Here is a 20,896-nt window from a genome sequence, read left to right on the forward strand (position 1 = left end):
CATCAATCGTAATACTTAGTTAACTCTCTCACTCTCTCTCTCTCTCTTTCTCTCTCTGCTCTATTTCTTAGTTGGAAAACTTTAAGCTTGTTTCTCTTATAATCTCATGTAATCTGGATAAGATCAGGATGAAATATCAGATAAAAAGACGAAGGAATCAGAAAAGTTTTTACCAATAAATTGTAAACTTGTAATTAGTCTCATGAGACTGAATTGGAATGAAAAAGTAACATAGTTACATGAGAAAAGTTGATGAGGAAGGAAAAAAAAAAGTTAGAAACAAGGTTCAAATTCAATTGAGCTAATGTGAAAGATGAACAAGATTAACTGATTCTTATTAACATTACATGAGATTTACAGTCAATTGCTGAATATCTTTATCCTTTTTGCCTCATCTTGATCACTTGAACTCCTCAACCTCTACCTCCCAACCCAATTTCAACTCTAATTCCAGTTTCACTTGTTTTAGATAAAAAATTTAAATTGTTGTTAATTTGACGAAGAAAAAAAAAGTTCTAACAATTTCAATAACATCTCCTAATGAAGATAATTCTTACCAGTTTGAAACTTTTCTCAATCACATGCAATATTCAAGATTTTCCGCTCAAATCAAATGAAAATGAAACTTTTTAAAACTTTTTCGATAACAAATTGATGATATTTTGTTTCCTTATCCATCAGATTGTTTAAGGTTTTGTTTGTTGGATGAAAAAAAGGGATAAGATAAAATGAAAATAAACCTTAATCTGAATAAAGTAAATCAAGTTCATTGAAAGAAAAACAAAGAGTAACCCTAATCCCTTCAATATATTAAGTCTAAAGTAAAGCAACAACAATGAGATGAGTAAAAAAAAGTGAATGGAGGTTGGATGATGAAGAAGAAGAAGAAAAAACCGTTAAGATTTAGGAGGATGAGGAAGATGGATAAGATGGATATTGAAGAGATGAGGAAGATGCTATTCTGTTGTTTGATTCTGTTTGTTACCCAAGCAACAAAATAGCAAATGAATACAATGGGAATAAGTAACATGAATTTGTAGCATTTGAAGATAACTATTATTTTTTTTCTTCTATTTGTTTATTAATATTAAAAGAACCCAATCAATGAGACTGACAGTTCCCAGATGATTTTCGATAGTAAATCTCTCCCTCCACCCACCATTACCTACCTACCTACCTTTGTTCATACTCTTACAATTGAGTCTCTTCTTCATCTCTTTTTTTACTTAATATTGTATATTACTTATCAATCCCTTTATCTTCATCCCTTAGAATTTACTTGAGAATCAAAGTTTTTTTTTCTCAGAACTTTTTCTTGTTCCTCTTGTCTTTTTCCCATTCTTTGTCTTTCTCAAAAAGTTCAATACATTTTCACCTGAGTTTTCAGTTTTCAGTTTTCTCTCCCTCTCTACACTTGTAATTTGATCAAAATTATTTTTTTCCATCAAAAAGAAAAGTTAATCAAAATTACAATTTGATTGTATAACAATCAAAGTAATCAAACTTTTCTAGATTCCTTTTTATTAGCTAATCCTCTGTTTTAAAGGCTATTAACAGTTACGATATTTTCATGAGATCACCTCCAACTCATATTGATCTGAACAAATTAATTCATCTCTAATAAAATATTAGATAATTAGAGGGAAACAATTGACTGTTGACAATAAATTAGTGTAAATGATGATCAGCATATAAAAGATACGAATAGAAAAGTTGATCATATTTTTTTTCGGTGATAGGAATTGAGCTCAGCTTTCGATTTCCTGTTGATTATCAGAACTTTTTCTGTTTGTTTTGCTTTTATTCATCATTCATTCAGTTATCATTTTAGTTCTCTTTTTTCATATTTCACTAAAACCTTGCATCTTGTGGGAATTATTAGCATGTAACCAGAACTTTTTATGAACATTTTTCGTTGCTGATGATAAGCATGACGGTTATGATGATTATCGTTAAATCCAAAGATACATGTATTATTTTACTTTTTTTTCTCTTCTCATCATTCTAATAAGATTTTCTCATGATAATCTCAAGACGAAAGAAAGAGAAAATCATTTTTCAATCTATTGCAAGAATATACATACAATATCAACATAAGATGATTCTTATTACATGGAAAATTAATCATCAACATGATTTGTTTTTTTCCTAATCATAATCAAGGGAACAGATTAATCTCATTTCCATTCTATCTGTCAGATTATCATTATTTCAATATCACTATCATGAAGAAATGTCAAGATGAAATACAGAGAAAGGGGAAGAAATCACAGAATCGATTCAAAGAGCTAATAGAGAATCGAAAATGAGAAAAGTTTTTGATTGGAAAATAAAGTTTTACCTGAGAAAAAGTTCATCGGATTTTCATGATTACCTGATGCAAGTTATGATTCAAACTTCAATTCTATTCAAATATTGACCTCCCTATTCAATAGCACAATCACCTTGGTAGGAAAATATAACCATGAAAACTCTGGAAATTCTGAAAAAGGAAATCATTGAAATTCTGTTTGATTCATTTGATCATTTCTTTCATTTTTTTTCCATGAGATTTAAATGTAATATCTCATGATACATTCAAATGAGTTTATCTTCAATCTGAAATGATGATGAAAAAAAAGGAAGATATAAATTTATCCTTATCTTAAAATGAGATAAATATTGATTTATATCTGTTGGTTTTTCCCCTTCATACTCACAATACCCTTAGGGTATATAACGATATCCAAAATAAGGTTAAGGTAAGATGAGTAAATACTAGTAGATATATAATAATATATATCTATTGGAGTTTTCTGTTAGCTTAAGAATTTATTGAACTTTCCCCACCCAACTTGCAATTGGCAAAGGTATCAGAATATTCTGAAGTAATATGATGATAATCAGAGGAAAATGAAGATGAAAATGATAAATTGTACTCGAAAGGTATAAACTAAAATACTATCATGTTGTTTGCATGGGATTCCTAGTTCATTTTATTTCTGTTGAATTCTTCATTTTCTCCCTGTAGTTTTTCAGTAGGAAGTGAATTTAAGCCTTTAAATTATCTTATCATCATGAGCATCACGATAACAATAAGTTCAGGCTGGTGAGTTGAAATCTCCTGCTGGCTAAGTTCAGGTAAATTCATGGGAAAAGAGAGCAAAGTTTTTTTTCCCCTCTTTTATTGTTTCCCCATCAACAAGTTTCAGATTTTCACTGTTTCAATTAATTAATGATAATCTTTTTTAATAATTAACGTTAATTTAATTGATAATTAAGGTTTTCTTTTGTTTACTAATATTATCAAAGAAGAAGAAGAAAAAAACTTTCACTTTAATAAGATAATGAAAGTTCATTTGGAGGATGTTTAAGTTTTGGAGAGAAATTTTTTCCAAAAACTCATGAAGGGATAAATCGATAAGTGGATATAATATAAATGAAGACAATGATTAAAACGATGGTGAGAAGATGATGATGAGCAAGAAACATGAGGATAAGAAGTGATGAATTTTGAGAAGTAGAATTAGAATGAAGAAGAAGATGATGAAAGAGGAAAATCGTTACAAGAGATGTCAATGAATGAAGAAAAAAAAATAGATGAGAATCATGATGATGACGAATAATTTTGACAGGGGAAATTCTGAGTTTCCAGGTAAAAGGTTTAATCTTCCATTACCACTTTGCAGAGTTTCAAGTGTTCATTACATTTAGTATAACAAAATGTATCTTGCAACTTCATAATTCATAATTTTCTCATCCTAATCTTTATCTTTTCTCCCTCAGTCTCTTCATCAATGTTGATTCATTTCTCTCTCTCTCTCTCTCTCTCTTTTCATCTCCCGCTGAATTTTTGTAACAAATTGAATCGAATTGAACTTAACTGTACTTCATTTACCATGTAATCTAATTTGCTTTTAACAGGGAGAACTTTTTTCATCTCTCTCATTCATTTTTCTTTATTAAGCAAATAGTCTCATCCTGTTGAGCCATTTAGTTACATGGGATGAGATGAGAAGATGAAAAAATCAAGAATCAAGAGTAAATGATTACACTGACAATTAAAAAATTGAATTTTAATTGTTGATGTTTTAATATTAGTGCTCTTACCTTTTTTTTACTCATTCACTATTTTTAATGGTTTGGAGTAATTTTTTAATTTAATCAACACAGTTTAACCAACTCAATCAGGAATATGATTATTTTGAAATTTCAAAATGACGATAAAAATATCATCAGACTTTTTTTTTCATCTTCATCAGTATTTTCATGATATCTTTTTAAAAGCATTAGAGTGCAGTTGATCATCTTGATCATTATTATTAATGTGATTTTGATTCCTCTCTCTCTCTCATACAGATTATTCTGATTGATTCGTCTATCGATGGACAGTAGTCACTATGAATTAGAAGTAAAAATGAATTATTCTCATGAGGATTTTTCGGACTCTCTTGAAATCATGAGAATTCATTTCACTCTCTCTCTCTCTCTCTCTCTCTCTCTCTCTCTCTCTCTCTCTCTCTGGCTCTTCATGATCATGATTTCAAAAGGTGCCAAAAGGTTATCATATCTTTTATCTGTCCATCTACTCAGTTATTTGCTTAAATTTCATGATGAAAATTGTTAATGGATTTTTGCTTCTCTTCCTGATTTCATGGTGAAAGAAAAAAAAGCAAATTATTATCATGAGAACTTATCGACAATATGATATCTCGAACCAAAAAAAAACATAACAACATTTCAGGTTCATCATGTATTATATTTACTTGGTGATTTATTAATATTTAATCATGATCATTATGAATCCATTTGAATGACAATTTTTCATCCTCATCTCGTGTTACTCATCAAAATTTCAATCTCATTTCAACATTTAAGTATCAATTTAATTATTGTATTTTTACATGAAATTCAAATTTGCAATATATACTTTTGATTATCTCTCTCATTTTTTTCTGCCTCTAAATTTAAATTGAACTGAATTTTTGATCAGACAGAATATTATTCAACCTTTTAATCATTCTTTTATTGCTAGAGTCACATGTAGAGTTCATAGTTATCTTCAGGAACCATGAATCAAGTTCTGTCAATAATTATCATTTCAAAACAATGATAATGCTCCCCTGCTTATTTTGATTCATTAAACTTTTTGCTGACATTAATCTGTTGAGAAAGTTTTTGTTTCTTTCCAGAATTCATGAGATTTGATATCATGTTTCTTTCATTAGATCTGAAATAATTTTTCATAATCATATAATCTGGATTAAACAGCCTGAGGCAGTCACGTGATTTATCAAAAATTTGCTTGTTTTATGAAAAAAACACAGCAACAAACTTAATCTCAACCACTTATCACCCTGATCATGATAATGACTATTGATCTTGGTAATGGTTAATATGGATCATTATCAGAGTAAGATGTTGATTTAATGGATCACATTTAAATGAATTAGCAGCAAATCAGTTTGTAATAATTTTTTTTTTCAGGCAATTTGATTGGGAAACAATTTGTTGATTAGATAAGGTATTCATGGTATTGATAATTCAAAGATAATGCTCTAATTCTGGGAGAATAAAAAACATTAATTCCATGATAATCAGCTGAAGTATCAATTAAATGATCTTTCTCTCATTATCTGAAAAGTATCTGGATTATATGAATTTAGTGAAGATTTTTCAACTGATTTATATTATCGATGAACTCGAGTATATATAATCAACAGTTGACGATTTCATGGTGATGATGAGTAAGATGATTGAGAACTTATGTTATTTGGTAGGATGGATTCAGGGGGAATTCACGTGTAACGAAAAGTTTGATGAAAGAAATTCCTTTTTCTAGAAAGAGAGAGAGAGAGATGATGCTGATGATGAGAATTCTGAGAGAAAGATCGATTGAAGAGATGATGATTATAACGGTAATCTGGGAAAAGATAAAAGGATAGACAAGCAATCATGATGGAAGAGAAAAAGAAAAAAGCTAATGCAAATAGAATGATGAAGAAGAAGATGATGATGGTGATGATAAACTCCTTGGAGGCATCAAGGAAGCAATTAGAAGTAACTGTAAACTAATCAAAGCCTCCCAGCATTGACTTATGAGATTCGAGTGTAAATTTGATTCAATCCACAAAAACTTGACAGAATCTAATTTCCATCTCCATCATTATCATTATAATACATAAATATAATATATATATGAATGAATTATTATCACTTTATGTATATAATCAAGTTCTCTCTCCAAAGTTTTGGTGATCATGAAATCCATTCATCCCATTCCCCGAATCTTTACTCTCTCATTGATAAAATGAAAACATTTTGAGTCTTTTTTTTTATTCTTTCATGTTGATCTTTATTTGTCATGATTATATGAGATGAAAAGTGTTTCCAGTGAAAATGATTTTTTTTAGCTGTTCATCAGATTTAATCATGAACCATGATAAAAGTGAGTATCAAAGTATTACCATGAACAATATTTCATTTCTGTTTATCGTAAATTGATTGAAAAATTTTGAAACTTCTCTCTCTCTCTTTCTTTCTTTCTTTCTTTTTCTCTTTCATTGTTTTATTTTACTTTTTTTTCTCAGCTCAAGTTTTCCTACTCAAGATGAGTTATCATGGATTGAGTTGAATTGAAACAATGTGAATACATATTTACCTTTCATCATTTTTTATACTCAGGTAACAATGATGAGGAAAATAGTTGAAGATGGATCAACAAAAGTGTACAAACAAATAGTTACAGTATCATTGATGTTATTATCATCATTACATCAAAGTGAGAATCAGGTTAACAAGAACTGAAAAGAAAAGGTGAAAAGGTATTCACATGGTGAATTCATGGAATGAAATATATCTGTATAACTTTTTTTTCACTTCTCTCTCGTTCTAACTCAGAATTGTGAATAAAACCATAGAGGAGAAAAAGATATTACCATCTTAGTGTAATAAAAAGCATTGTTAAAGGATCTATTGGATTGGAATAGCTCTGAAAGAGAGACACATTGAAGAGAGAGAATGATGAAAAGTGGAAGAGGAATTATTATTATTTTCTTTATGAAGAAAAGTGGATAAAGATCCTAACAGTTAAGGTGTAAATGCAATTATCTCTTTGGAGTGAGCACTCAAAATACAATGAGAATGTCGAGTTTATATAATTTTTTTATTCTCTTGTTAGATAATTTCTCATGATTGAGGTGAAAAAAGGGTAAGGTGAGTTTCTTGATGATCGAAACAAGATGAAGTGACACTGAATGGAGATTCTTTCATCAGAATCATTGAGCTTATCCAATGAGAAGATGAAAATGATCAGTAAAGTTTTTATATTCTCGTTCTTATTATCATTCGATTTTTTTATTTCGATAATCAATTTCTCTCTCTCTCTCTCTCTCTCTGCCCATTGTCCATTCTAATATTTTCTTGATTGTTTATGTGACTCATTGATTGTTATCAAGATTTTTCTCGTTCTTATGTTTCATTGAATCAATTGAATTCTAGGACAAAAAAAACTATCATTTGATTTCTCTCTATTGTTGATTAGCAAAATAAAAAACTTCAGGTTTAACTGTTATTAATAAATCACCGATTCTTGTGATATGTTAACTCACTCAACTGAGTTAATTGTTACAATTTTATCACATGGAAAACCATATAATTAGTATCTAATTAACAATCTGATTCACAAATTGAATCTATTGATGTTTTCCTTGTCTCCCAATTACTTAAATACCCACATAATTTGATCAACTGATACAAATCCTGTGCTGTTTAATTAAATCGTATTCAATTTAAACTCGACATTAAATCAACATTTTCCAATTATTTATTCAATTTAATCAGTTGACCATCAGAAAATCAACTGTTGATTTAATATAAAAGAGGAAAAATATATAGAGGCGGGAAAAAAGTTTCTCTTTGCAATTTAAATCTATTCATCGGTTAATCAAGTCTAATTGTTACAATTAAATCCAATATTAAACTTTCCTCGCAGTTATGAACCAAAATGAACACTAATTATGCTCAATTATCGTATTCTTGAAATAAATTTGCTTTTGTTGATCTGTTGCAAATTGAATTGCAAACAATTAGGATATTTTAAGCAAAGGCTAATTGTTAGGGTAATGATAAGTTTAACTGAGGATTATACAGTTAATTAACTGTAAAAATAATGATTAAATTTCCAATTATGTCTTGACTAATATCAATATGGTTGAAATTGTAAATGATTGTTTGATTGTAGGTTGAGTTGTATTTTCATCAATGAAAACAAATCAAATTTCATGTAATGAAAATGTAATATTATCATTAAAGGTGAGGGTCAATCTGATAATACAATTAGTGTAACTTGATTTCAGTTAAATTGTATCATAAAGTTGCATGTAAATTATGATAAAATAAGATAATCTTTCAGGTATTGGAAAGAAAAGTCAAGTTAATGGCGATTCTTTCAAGCTAATTATAGTTTTTTTCCTTCCAGAGGTTATCAGATTTCTTTTGGATAGTTTAACATGTAACATGGGAATTTATCGGTGCAATGAATTGATTTCAATAAGAAATAAATTTAAATGTATTATAAGTGAAGGAAAAAGTGAGGGAGTTTCAATGAGAAATAAGAAGAAGAGAAAAAGTTGAGAGAGAGAGAGAGAGAGAATTGAATTCATGATAAAAGGTATTATAAGAGGCTCAATAGTGTAAGAGAGTAAATGATAATGTAGGAAGAGAAAAAAATAATTTCTTTTCGAATAATTTTTTCACTTCTATTCTGAACAAAGAAAACAATATGAATATGAAACCTATGAAATGCTCTTTATCAGGTAAAAAGAATAGTAAATTGTGACAAGGTTTCTTTTCCTTATTTTCTCTCATGATTGTCGCATTTTCTGTCATCTTCAACATTTACCTTTTCTTTTCGAATATTTTTTTCTTTGGTACTTTAACCCTATCTCTCTCTCTCTCTCTCACTCACTCACTCTATTCTCCGCATCCATTTGAGCTTCTTAAAGAATTTCTTCCACTCTTAAAGCAGAAATGTTCTACTTTCTCTTCCCATTTAACCTTTTCTTATTCTTCTTCTCCAGAAAATCAGCTAATTAGAATTGGAACAATTTACCTTTTCTCTTTTCATTAGCTCAACTTGGAGAAAAAAAGAAAAAGATGAAGATGAAGATGAAGTTTCCATCTATAAGAATTGATTCATATTTACATATATCAGAATTATTTTCATTTTCTACATCATTATAACTCATCTCTCTCTCTCTCTCACCCCAATTCTGTGTGACTTTCATGTTTCCATCATGAGAAAAGATTAACATTGCAACCATGATAACAATCATCATGTTCATCATTTTATCTGTTATTTGTTTTCTCATTTTAATATACCGATCAACAGATTATCATCATCATCATATCACCATGATTATTAGTTTGATTATTTGTCTTCTGTTGATTTATTATCATCTTATTAACCAACAACAACTTCAAATATGATAATTAACTGCCAATAATAATCCATAAACATAATGGTAATCATGTATTATCATAATGCTACATTTTCAAGATAATTAAAACCCTTGAATCTGATATTTTCATATCGTACAATTAGTTGATCATTTACAAGATAATCTTAATAATACATTCAGATTAATAATCTAACCAAAAACTTGATCATCTAAATCATTTCTTGTTTTCTAATCTATTGATTAAATGTAATTGATTAAACTCTTGTATAATATTTACAATCAACAATTAGATTACGATTGTATCATCGCTAACATAAATGTAATTGTAATTGTTGATCCTAAAAATTAATCATCATTTGATTGTTTAATTTAAATGAAACATAATCAAATTGAATGTCAAGAAAATGATAAAATCAAAAGTAACTTAATCAATGTGACAATTTAGTTTTTCAGTTAAAATTGGATCACTTTGATTTAGGTTTAAAGATATTGTTCAATTGATTATATTTGGTACATATACCAAATTGATTGTATTAATTAACTGTACTAATACAATTAGTACAGTAACTGTAGTAGCGAGATTAAATTGATTAATTCAATATTGATCAAAGTATCTTAATTTAATTCTCATTGAATTTTATATTAGATTGAATTGATTCCTATTTTTCCCTGGACTTTTCATTGACTCCCTGAGGATAAATATTACATTTTATCATTTAAACACTTTTCTGGTTCATCATCATTTCAACTGATTATTTTACCATCATCAATGTGATTATATCTTCATCTTTTACTGAGTTTCTATTGATTTTTGTTCAATCTGCAACATTATCTTATGTTGTCATCCTTGTTTTTTTTTGTCATCAAGAAGATGAAGAAGAAAAAAAAAATAGTAAAAGTAAAAGATAAAATTGTCAAAATAAATTGGCTCCTAATGAACCGTTATCCAGTATAATCTGTATAATCTCATGAGGATTCATAAGAAACTGAATCAAATGTTCACTCATATATCTATACAAAAAGGTGGATATTTCAATGAACGATTACAAAAGGTAACATTCATTTACCATTGTAAATGTTAAATCAGAGAAAAATATTAGATTCGAACCTCAAAATCTTTACAATTGATCAATCAATGAGAACGTAACATTTTTCTCAATACAAATTACATATTAGAATGAGAATGCTAATAATTATCACTGCTCGAAAGTAGTAAAATGTTCAGATCGACTTTTTAATTTTCGAAACAATATAAACTGACCCAATTGTCCACCAACATACAACATAATGTGACCATATTATTTACTTATAATTGACACTTAATTATTACAATCAGAATAATCGAGACTTATGTTAATCAGTTTCGATTGATTTTCGTTCTCGTTTTTTTCCAAATTCAATTTCAACGATTTAATTGATTGAAATTATCATAACAATGATATATAAATGATACATGATCTTCCCATTGAAAGGATGATATTATTATCACATCATTTTCTCAGTCAAATGTTACAATATTTACACAATTTCATCAAAGGTTAATACATTCAGAAGCAAATTATCACTTCATTTCAATTCTGTCTCTAGTTATTATTATGATAATCAAATTGTATCATTTTCGATTTAATTAACTTCAACTTGTAACATTTTCTTTAGCATTGGTAGAATTGTAGATATTAAAATTATCTCTTTCTGGTTACCTTGGTTAAGATATTAATCTATTATGGATTACAGGTATTAAAGGTAATCTTTATCATTGTAATATCATGGATTTTAATGATTATTAATCTGATTTAATGGTTGGCCCATTGGATTGGAAAAAAAGTGATTAATTTATTAGATTAAAATGTTGAAGAGAAGAAGGAAAAAAGTTTATTCTATCAATTGAATTTAATTCAAATTGGTAACATGAAACAAAATGTGATTTATATATCTACAAATTGATATCATTCTGAAATTCATACATGAAAATTTTTCCAAATCAATTTGATCCAAAATTTTTCGTAACTTATCAATCTTTCAATTCTAAAAATGAGAATCAGAATCAACCATGAAGATGGAACAAAAAATATAATGAGAAAAAGAAACAATCAAATGATCTGAAAAGATTCTCTTGCTGGTGAAAATTCAGTGTATCATCATCATCAGAATCTTCGTTATACATAAAAATCCATGATTTACCATGAGTCTCGAATTTCATTTAAATCCCATTAACTTAATGAAAATAACATCGAGAATATTTTCCTTGATAAGAATGGAGAATTTTATCAGAATTTTGGTAAAATATTTTCTACCTCTTCTTTTCCTTTGCTTTTTTTTGTACAGAATAATATCAAAATACTCTGAGAGAATTTGAGAAAAGTTTCACATTGCGAAATTGAAGAAATATTTCAATTCTGTAGAAAATGAAAAGATGATTCTATCCAGTGTAGAATTATGATTCGATAATGAATATCTCTCTTTCTCTCTCTCTTGCTCTCTAATTCCAAATATATTTCCACAGGTAAGAACGAGGTTTATACTTGGAGGAAAAGACAAAAATTATTCCTCATCATTTATCATCATCATGTTATCATCGGTTATTGTTAAACTATTATAAAGGTAAAAACATGAACATGATGAGCACAATGGATGAAATTTGATATTTATCAAAATAATAATTTTGTTTCATGTTACCTGGGAAACTATTGATATATTTTATTATCATCATGATTATGAATCAAGTTGGTCTGAGCGAAAATATTAAATAACAGAAATGCTCCGATAATTAGCTGAGTAATTTAAATAACATGGAATAGGAAATTTTCTATTCTTCTCCAAGCAAACAATCAGATTCATCCAATGAAAATATTTTCATTTTCTTTTCTCAACTCGTAACTTCAGGGTGAGAATATCCTAGTGATACCCTTTTCATGGGTGATTGGAATAGTTAATTGTTGAGTTAATCAATTTGATTAATTGCATGAGATTTTTTTTCCATTTATCTCAAAGTGATTAGTTAATTTTTAGCCAAAAAACTTGTTGATTTATGATATTAACAACAACAGAATCGATAATCAGTTGGGACCAGAACGAAATTAATAATCTGAGCATGAATTTATATTCATAGACTTTGAAGTTTTTCCATGAAATTTTCATCTAGACTTTCATGATCATCGACTCAGTTGATGTTCTTTCATAAGAGTTTATCAATTCAACTCAATTGATTATCTTTTTCCACTTAATTCTGAATTTCTCTAGAAATCTGAATATTTATTTCTTGTCATTATTAATTATAAACCGTTAAGATTTTCATGTTAATCAACATTCACCATGAACAAAAGAACGATAAAAATCACCAAGAGAAATTGAGGAAAAAGATATTGTATCAGTTCAAGTTGACAGATTAAATTGAATGAAACACTGAATTCAGAACTTTTTTGTTCGACATTGAAAAATTGTTCTGGCAAAAAAAAACAATATCATGTATGAAAGTGTCAATAATTTCATGAGAAAATAATTTCAATAAACTTGTCAGAACTTTTCTTTACTTTTTCTCAATTGATGACATTCTTACTCGATGTTCATCATGTTTTCCAATGAAAATATTATTATTACTGAATCATGATAATAATATCAATCAACATGAGCTTTTTACCCTGCTAAAGGGGAGAATACACAATGAAAAATAACATGATGTTTGATCAATTATTTAGTTGCCATGATACTTGATATGTGAAAATGAAATAGGAACTGAGGGAAATTGTTTCAAGAAAAAAAAATCAGGATAAAATTCAATTGGATTGATAAAAGTGAATGAGAAAGAAATAATTTCAAACTGTCAATCATCATGTTAATCTCAAGGAACATTGTGATTGAGAAATTCAATTGGGCGATTAGGTGATTGATTCAATTGAGAAAATTTGATGACTCTTATTGATTTGTTATTCTATTAATCGCTTTTCTTCCAATTTAAATAGTTCCAACAAAGTTAATTGTTCCAAAGGAATTAAATTTAATCCAAGATCGACCTGATCATATGGTAAGTAGATTTATTCATTCGTGTTTCATGATAACCTTTAAATTGGATTCTGAATTTCATGTCACTCTTTGGAATCAAATTGTTATGAATATCTCAACATTTTCCAAGTTTAACTTTAGTAGCTAAGAATAGATATTGAAAGATATTGATAGGAAATCGATATGAATCGAAATTCTGTTTCTGAAAAGTTCCAAGTAACAATTGAAATTCATTTTCATACTTATTTTCACCTAAAATGTTATGAATTTAAGTTCCAATAGCAACATTTTTGTGCAGCAGAGAAATGAAGAAATATAAAAAGCACCAACAAGTTACAATTTATTGGTTCATGTAAATTCAGCAGAACTGTTGATAACCATGAAGCTCACATCTCAGCATTTTGGGGGGAAAAGGCTGAACCAAAATCTTTGTCTTAGTAAACATTATTTACCAGAGATTTTATATCATAATAGATGGAAATACTTAGATAATTTTGTATTTTCTTTTTCTTTTTGTTCGAATTTTTTATATTCGAGCTTGTTTCTTTTTCGTATCTTGAACATTGTATTTTCATCTTCTTATGTTTACAAATATAAATATGGAAAAAAGAATAATAATAAGAGAATGTTAAAAAATCTCAGTTTAGTTCTCATTTTTGAGAGAAATGTTTTCTCCAGTCACTAGAGCATTTGAGAGCTTACTCATTAATCTTATCGACATTCACTCATGTAATGATTAGAATTCATTGGAAAGAAATTATTTACCTTTCGACTCTATCTTGTAATATTTTTCATCTTTATACAGAATAGAAAAATTTCCACAATCATAATGTCTAATGTATTCGCATGCATAGTAATAGTAGCAGGGTATTCAGTCTCTATAAATAGAGTATGAATTTTATTCATTTAGTTAAGCTCAATATTCATACACTCAGAATATGAATTATCTGTTTTTCTTGTGTAACCTGTTGAAAATATAAGATGAATTAGAGACAATATTCAGTTGATAAGATAATTTTGTGGATACAAAGTCCCTGAAGGTAAGGATATTTCTCTCTCTCTCTCTCTCTCTCTCTCTCTCTCTCTCTTCATGATAATGAAAGTTTTCCTTTGCTCTAGAATTGCAAAAAAGCGATGAAATAATAAATTACTATCAAAGGTCTCAGCTGAATTCATTTTCAGGTCTTTTGTGCAGCAATCAGTTTTAAATTGTCACAATTATATAACAACAGGTAATAGTGTTAATGACGAGTAAACAATAAAAATTTATTTCAGTTTCAAATGAATTCTGATTATACAATATTTTCATGTAACTTTAAAAAAAATTTTTCTGTCAACCAATTGACACAGAAAATAAAAATAGCTTCCTTTTGGATACCATTAATATTATTAACCCTTCAGGGTGATGATTCCAAACCTTGAATCTTAATTCACATTCAATTTTAGTCCAGATAAAGCAAATGAATAAAAAATAATTTAGATAATCAGTCATAAACCGAATCAATGAATTAACATTTTTTTTCTTAAAAATTTGAAGAAAAAAACTTTCCCCTAGTTGAATGAATCCCATGTATTCATTTTAACTCTCATGGTAAACTATTCATTAACTTGTCATGTAATTAATTGTGTAGGGTAGAAATTCTGACTCCCTCAGCTTTTCTCTGCCTATTCTTTAAGAATATCTCCCGAATAGATTTTCAATCTATTCTTTTTTAATAATTAACTTTCATTAATTTCATTTGATTTTCAATCTTTAAAATTATGTAAACCTTTTTCATTTATCTTTATTTGATTTAATTAATCATTTTATCTATGCTTCTAAAAGCTACTTTTGTAAACCTTTGATACATCTTCAAGATGATCTTATGGTCAATATTTAATCTTTCTTTTGATAAGAACCATTGTGTTCAGTTACCATGGTAACCACAGTTACCATTATCATTAATCTTTAATCTTTAAGATTAGTTAACTTTTTACTTTCATTAGATTAACATCTATGTTTTAAAGTTCTCTTTTCATTACAATAAAAATTCAGTTTCATTCTTGATGAACAATTGTAATCTCTTTGTTAACTCAGTTAAGTCGAAAGACTTTCATCTTTAAGTCCATTTAACCAGTTAATTAGTTACATCTAACACGAGTCAAATCCTAGATCGAATTTTAATATCAAGTGAAGGTGATAGCTTCTTCTCTTTCGGTTTCAACCTTCCGTTGTATTACTGTTCAGAGTCTCTCTTTCGAAAGTCTCGGGATAGAGCTCCTTTTTTTTATATTTTAAATATAAGACCCGTTCTTATAGAAATTCCTTCATATTTGGCGACCCAGGCAGGATTTGCCTAGTGTTCTTGGTGTGATTAACTCTAACTATACTTTCGTATATTGTGAATCGATAAATTATTTATCTCTTCTTATATTTGGCGTGAAAGTGCTTTGTTTATGATGCCGCGAGGAAAAGCTAGAGTTGTTAGACGGAAGAAAACCGTTAATCTTTCAGAGATACCAAATGAATTGGATCATCTTCCAATTGGTGAAAGAAATAAACCCATTGCTGAAATTTCCATAGCATCTGCGGAACTTTGTTTAGGCTTTTGGAAAGTCGTTGTTCCTGTTTCAACTTTCGTCGATAAGAAATTCAGAGAGGCCGTAAGGAATAATTTATATTTGGATTCCATTGAAATATCGGAAGATGATATGGACGAAATTTGTTAGGAAGTGGTGGACAAAGTCCCACCCTTCTGGTTAACCAAATTAAGAGAATTGAAACTCTCAGAAAATGAGATTCATTCTATTTTAAGAGAGTCTGGAAGGACCCTCGATGCTTTCATGGCGTTAGAAGCAGCCGATATTCAAGGTTTGTCTTTAGGACAAGGTACCAAGAAGTTGCTCATTCAATTACTCCAGGAAATGAAAGCAAGTGATGAAGATGACCAGCCTGAATCTCATGAAGATGAAAGGCCAGAGGTGAGTACTGTTGTTGAAACAGTTACTGTCCCTCAAAGGGAAACACGTTCTTGTTCCCCTGTTGTCGCCCCGAGCGTAAGCTCAAACATGGTTTTACCTAATACTTTAGGTAACCAACCTTTACGAATTCTGCTACAAGATCCATCGATTCCTGTCTTTAAGAAAGGAGATGATCCTCATGAGTGGGTAACTCAAGCAGAAAGGCTTTTGGATTTGGAACCCGTAGATGATGAGATTAGACTTCGTTGTCTAAAAAGAGGATTTGCTCATCAAATTCTACACATTTCTGAAATGGTGGATAAAAACATCCAAGACTATCGAGAGTATCTGATGGCTCTGAAAAGGTTCAAGGACCCTTCAAGATCCAATGCTCTTCATAAGCTGATGTCTTATCAATATAAGTTTGAATGTCCCCTGAAGATTTCATATCTAAAATGCGTGAATTGGTTTATAAAAGCCAAGGTAATGTTTCTAAAGAAACTTTTTGATTTTTGTCTTGAATCATTTACCAGACAATATAAAACAAAAGGTTTTTCATCAAAGAGCTAACAAAAGCTTAGAAGACGTAAATGAACTTTTGCTCACCTATTATTATGAAAGTCTTGCAACAAAAGAAAAGGATGCAAAGAAAAGATGAAAATGAAGACTAAACTTCAAAAGTCTTCTGATGAATCATCTGAAAACAAAATCTATCCAAAGAGAAGAGATAGAAAAGACGTTACTTGTGTTAAGTGTGGTAATAAAGGTCATTACGCGAATGAGTGTGATAAGCCAAGGTCTTCAAGACCAACAACCACTGTTAAGCCTTCACCCGATGAAGCACCGGTAAAAATTGCTACTGAAGCAAAAATACTTTATCATTTCTTTCGTGACAAGAAAGAAGAAGTCCTGACTAGACTTGATGATGATATGATTGAAGAAATGCCTTTAATTAAGGTACGATTACGAAAATCAGACAAAACTTTGGTAAAACGAGGAATGGTCCTTGCAGACACTGGCGCCTCATTGTCGGTAATAGATTTTGATTTGGCAAAATCTCTTGGAGCTGATGTAATCGAAGACAATAAACCTTTGGCAGGTATTGTCCCTGGTTCAATTATTCGGTCAATTGGTTATTGTTTCCTTTTGGTTAAACACCCGAAAATTGAAGATGTCCGAATCTTAAAGGTTCAAGTCGTGGAAAATTTTGAGACCAAAATTATTTTTGGTTGTCCCTTTTTACATTCGTTTTATACGAATATGGATTCAGATGGAGAATCTTATAATGTATCTGTGAAAGATACACCTGATGGACAATCATTTAGTGCTGAATTTGATGTTCGTGTTTGCACTATCGATGAAAGTAATCGAATCATGGATTGTCGCCCTTCTTCTCCTAAAAAGAAGAAAACTTTTCTTGAAGAAAAGAAAATTGAAAAAGAGAACTTAAATTCTAATATTCCAGTTGAAGATAGATCAACGAGAATCTTCAAAATGGTAAAAGCTCCTGAAAATCTTTATCATGATAAAGAATTGGAAAAAATTGGTTCGTTCACGATCAAGGTTGGTGACGATAAACCCAAAGTTGCTGAAAAGTTAATGGTCATTGCTGAACCTGATGATTTTGAAGAAAAAATCAAATCAAGGATAAACCCAAAATTAACTTCTGACCAGAAACAAAGTTTAACGGAGTTACTGCTTCGTTATAAAGACGTGTTTAGTAAACATCGTCATGATTTAGGTTTAGTTCCACACGAAGTGTGTAACATTAAAATTGATATGGGTAATAACTCTGTTCCCTATCAGAAACCTTACCCTTGTTCCGTTGAAAAACGAAAAGCATTTACTGAATTGGTAAATAAACTAATTGCTGCCAAAATCGTACAACCTTCAGAAGAAGATGGTGGAAGTCCAGCCTTATTGGTTGAAAACCAGGTAAACAATATCGATTGGTTTGTGATTATCGTGCTGTTAATAAATTAACAAACGTTCCAAATTATCCTATGCAAGGATAGACGACTGCTTGGAAGCAGTAAAGGTACACAGTTTTTCAACATGTTTGACTTATGTCAAGGGTACCATCAGATCGAGTTACCTCCCAACGAAAGGAAGAAGACAGTTTTTGTAACTCCCGATGGTAAATATGAGTATTTACGCTTACCCATGGGACTAAGTGGAGCCCCATTCATCTTTCAACGATTGGTCAACAAAGTCCTTAAAGGATTACAGTACCAAGAGTGTCTAGGGTACTTCGATGATGTACCTGTTATGGGTAAAACATGGAACGAACTACTCCACAATACCGAGTTGGTCTTGCAACGATTTCGAGACTTTAATCTTAAAGTTCGAACGGAAAAGTGTTCATTTGGGAACACTCAACTTCTATTACTTGGACATATTGTGAGTGGAGAAGGAATCCAACCGGATCCAGAAAAAGTTCGTGCTCTCAAACAATTACCTTACCCACGCTCTTTAAAAGAGCTTCAAAGTCAATTAGGTTGCTATAATTATTTTTCGAGATACATCGAAAATTTTTCGAAATTAGCACGACCTTTATATCGTCTTATCAATAAAGAAAGACGATTCCAATTGAATCATGAAGATCGATTGGCTCTTGATCAGCTTAAAGCTGCTCTAATAGAGAAAACAATGTTGGTACATTTTGATGTCGAATTGAGACACAAACTCTCTGTAGATGCTTCTGATTTTGCAGTAGGAGGCATTCTTCTTCAAGAAGATCCCAATGCACCTCTTCCTGGTTCATTTAAAAATTTTAAAGAAGTACCAATTGAGAAAATTTTGGCCTGGAGACCAATTAGTTTCTTTTCTCAAACTTTGTTAAAACATCAACTGGCTTATACTGTGAGTGAAAAGGAGTTACTCGCAATTTTGGTTGGAGTTTCCAAATTCCGTCATTACCTTGAGGGTAAAGAGTTCATGGTGGAAACAGACCACCATGCCTTGTGCCAGTTGCCGAAATTGAAATTTAAAATCCAAGGTTAACTCGTTGGAGTGTTTCCCTTGAAGGATTACAATATAAAGTTCTTTATAAAGAAGGCAAACAACATCCCGCTGATTGTTTTTCTCGAAACCCATGCGAGTGGGATCACCGTAAGATACTCGACGTTGAGAAAGAATATCTTGACAGTTTACTTTGTGCTTATCATTGTCGCGAAGACAAAGTTTCTTTGGTAAATCAAGATTATGATGTTGGCCTTAACGTTATTCTACTTGCCCTGGAAAGAACTAATAATATTAGTGATCGGCCTCGTGTTCTCTTCACAAAAGAGAAAATTCCCTTAAAGGAAGAAATCGAAGATTTCCAACAAAATGATCCTTACTTTCGTAAGATCATGGATCGAATGATTGAAGATCCAAGTTCACCAGCGATTCAAACTTTCTCTTTAAGAGAAGGACTTTTATATCGTCAATTATTTAAACAACGTGCCCCACGATTGGTAATCGGAGAACCGATTCTAAAGAAAATCTTTGAGATTGAACATTCATCTCCTATTGGTGGACATTTTGGTCTAGATAAAACTTATCTAGAAATTTCCCGAAAATATTGGATGCCCTATTTATATGATGAAATTCAAGCTCTGTCGAAATTGCATTAATTGTCAAAATCGAAGCCAAAGCTTAATTTTTTCGAAGCTCATCAAAACCTTTACCAAAAGACATCTTTCAACGTCTTGAATTGGATGTTGCTGGTCCAATTCAACTTGATGGAAAAGAAAAAGTTCATTTTAGTCTTGGTAGACTCTCTTTCACGATATGTTTATGCTAAGGTTACACCTAATCAAGAAGCAAAAACAGTTATCGAATTTTTGAAAACTTTTTTCTCAATTTTCTCTTATCCTTCTGTGATCCAAACGGATCGAGGATCAAATTTTATGAGCCAAGAATTTGAAACTTTTCTTAAAGAAAATGGTATTCTACATGCTGTGTCTACCCCGTATCATCCACAGAGCCAAGGATTAGTCGAAAGGACTAATAGGACCATTGGAGATCGCTTAAGAACTTTTCTAGCTCAAGATGATGAGAAAAACTTAGCTGATGGATTACAAAATTCAGTGTTAGCCATCAACTCATCGGTGCACAAAATCACAAGATTTTCACCTTATTTTATTGTTTTTGGAAAACATGCAAGAAAACCATTGGACAATGATCTCAATTTACCTGAAGGAAAGTTTGATAACATTGATGCCAGGAAAATTGTCCATGCTCGATTGCTTGCACAACAAGTTCATTATATTACCTCAAGGCAAAAGGTAGAAAGACCTTCACCTTACACCATTGGTGATGCTGTCTGGATAAAGAGACATGTACCAAGAAGTGGTACAAGTTCAAAACTTTTGGACAAAAATTATGGCCCCTTTGTTGTTATTGGACAACATAAAGGAAGTGTTTTGTTGTTGGATATCTTTTATGAGATAAAAACTGCCAACCTCATGGAAACGAAACCATTTCATGGAGAGTTACCTTTTAAACTTCAACAAGTAAGAGATGAGTTCTTT

The 20,896-nt window shown here is 30.1% G+C and overlaps 1 protein-coding gene across 1 annotated transcript in view; it reads left to right on the top strand.

The window, feature by feature from the left end:
• The window catches only part of LOC128390537 (uncharacterized), a 39,277-nt gene that overhangs the window by 5,669 nt on the left and 12,712 nt on the right, over nucleotides 1-20,896 (top strand). Inside the window, exon 6 of the mRNA XM_053350273.1 lies at nucleotides 13,400-13,461. Coding sequence (XP_053206248.1) covers nucleotides 13,400-13,461 — 62 coding nt within the window. The remainder of the gene's footprint in view (nucleotides 1-13,399; nucleotides 13,462-20,896) is intronic.

Source organism: Panonychus citri, unplaced genomic scaffold (assembly GCF_014898815.1).
Source record: "Panonychus citri isolate SS breed McGregor unplaced genomic scaffold, ASM1489881v1 Contig00122, whole genome shotgun sequence".
NCBI lineage: Eukaryota > Metazoa > Arthropoda > Arachnida > Trombidiformes > Tetranychidae > Panonychus > Panonychus citri.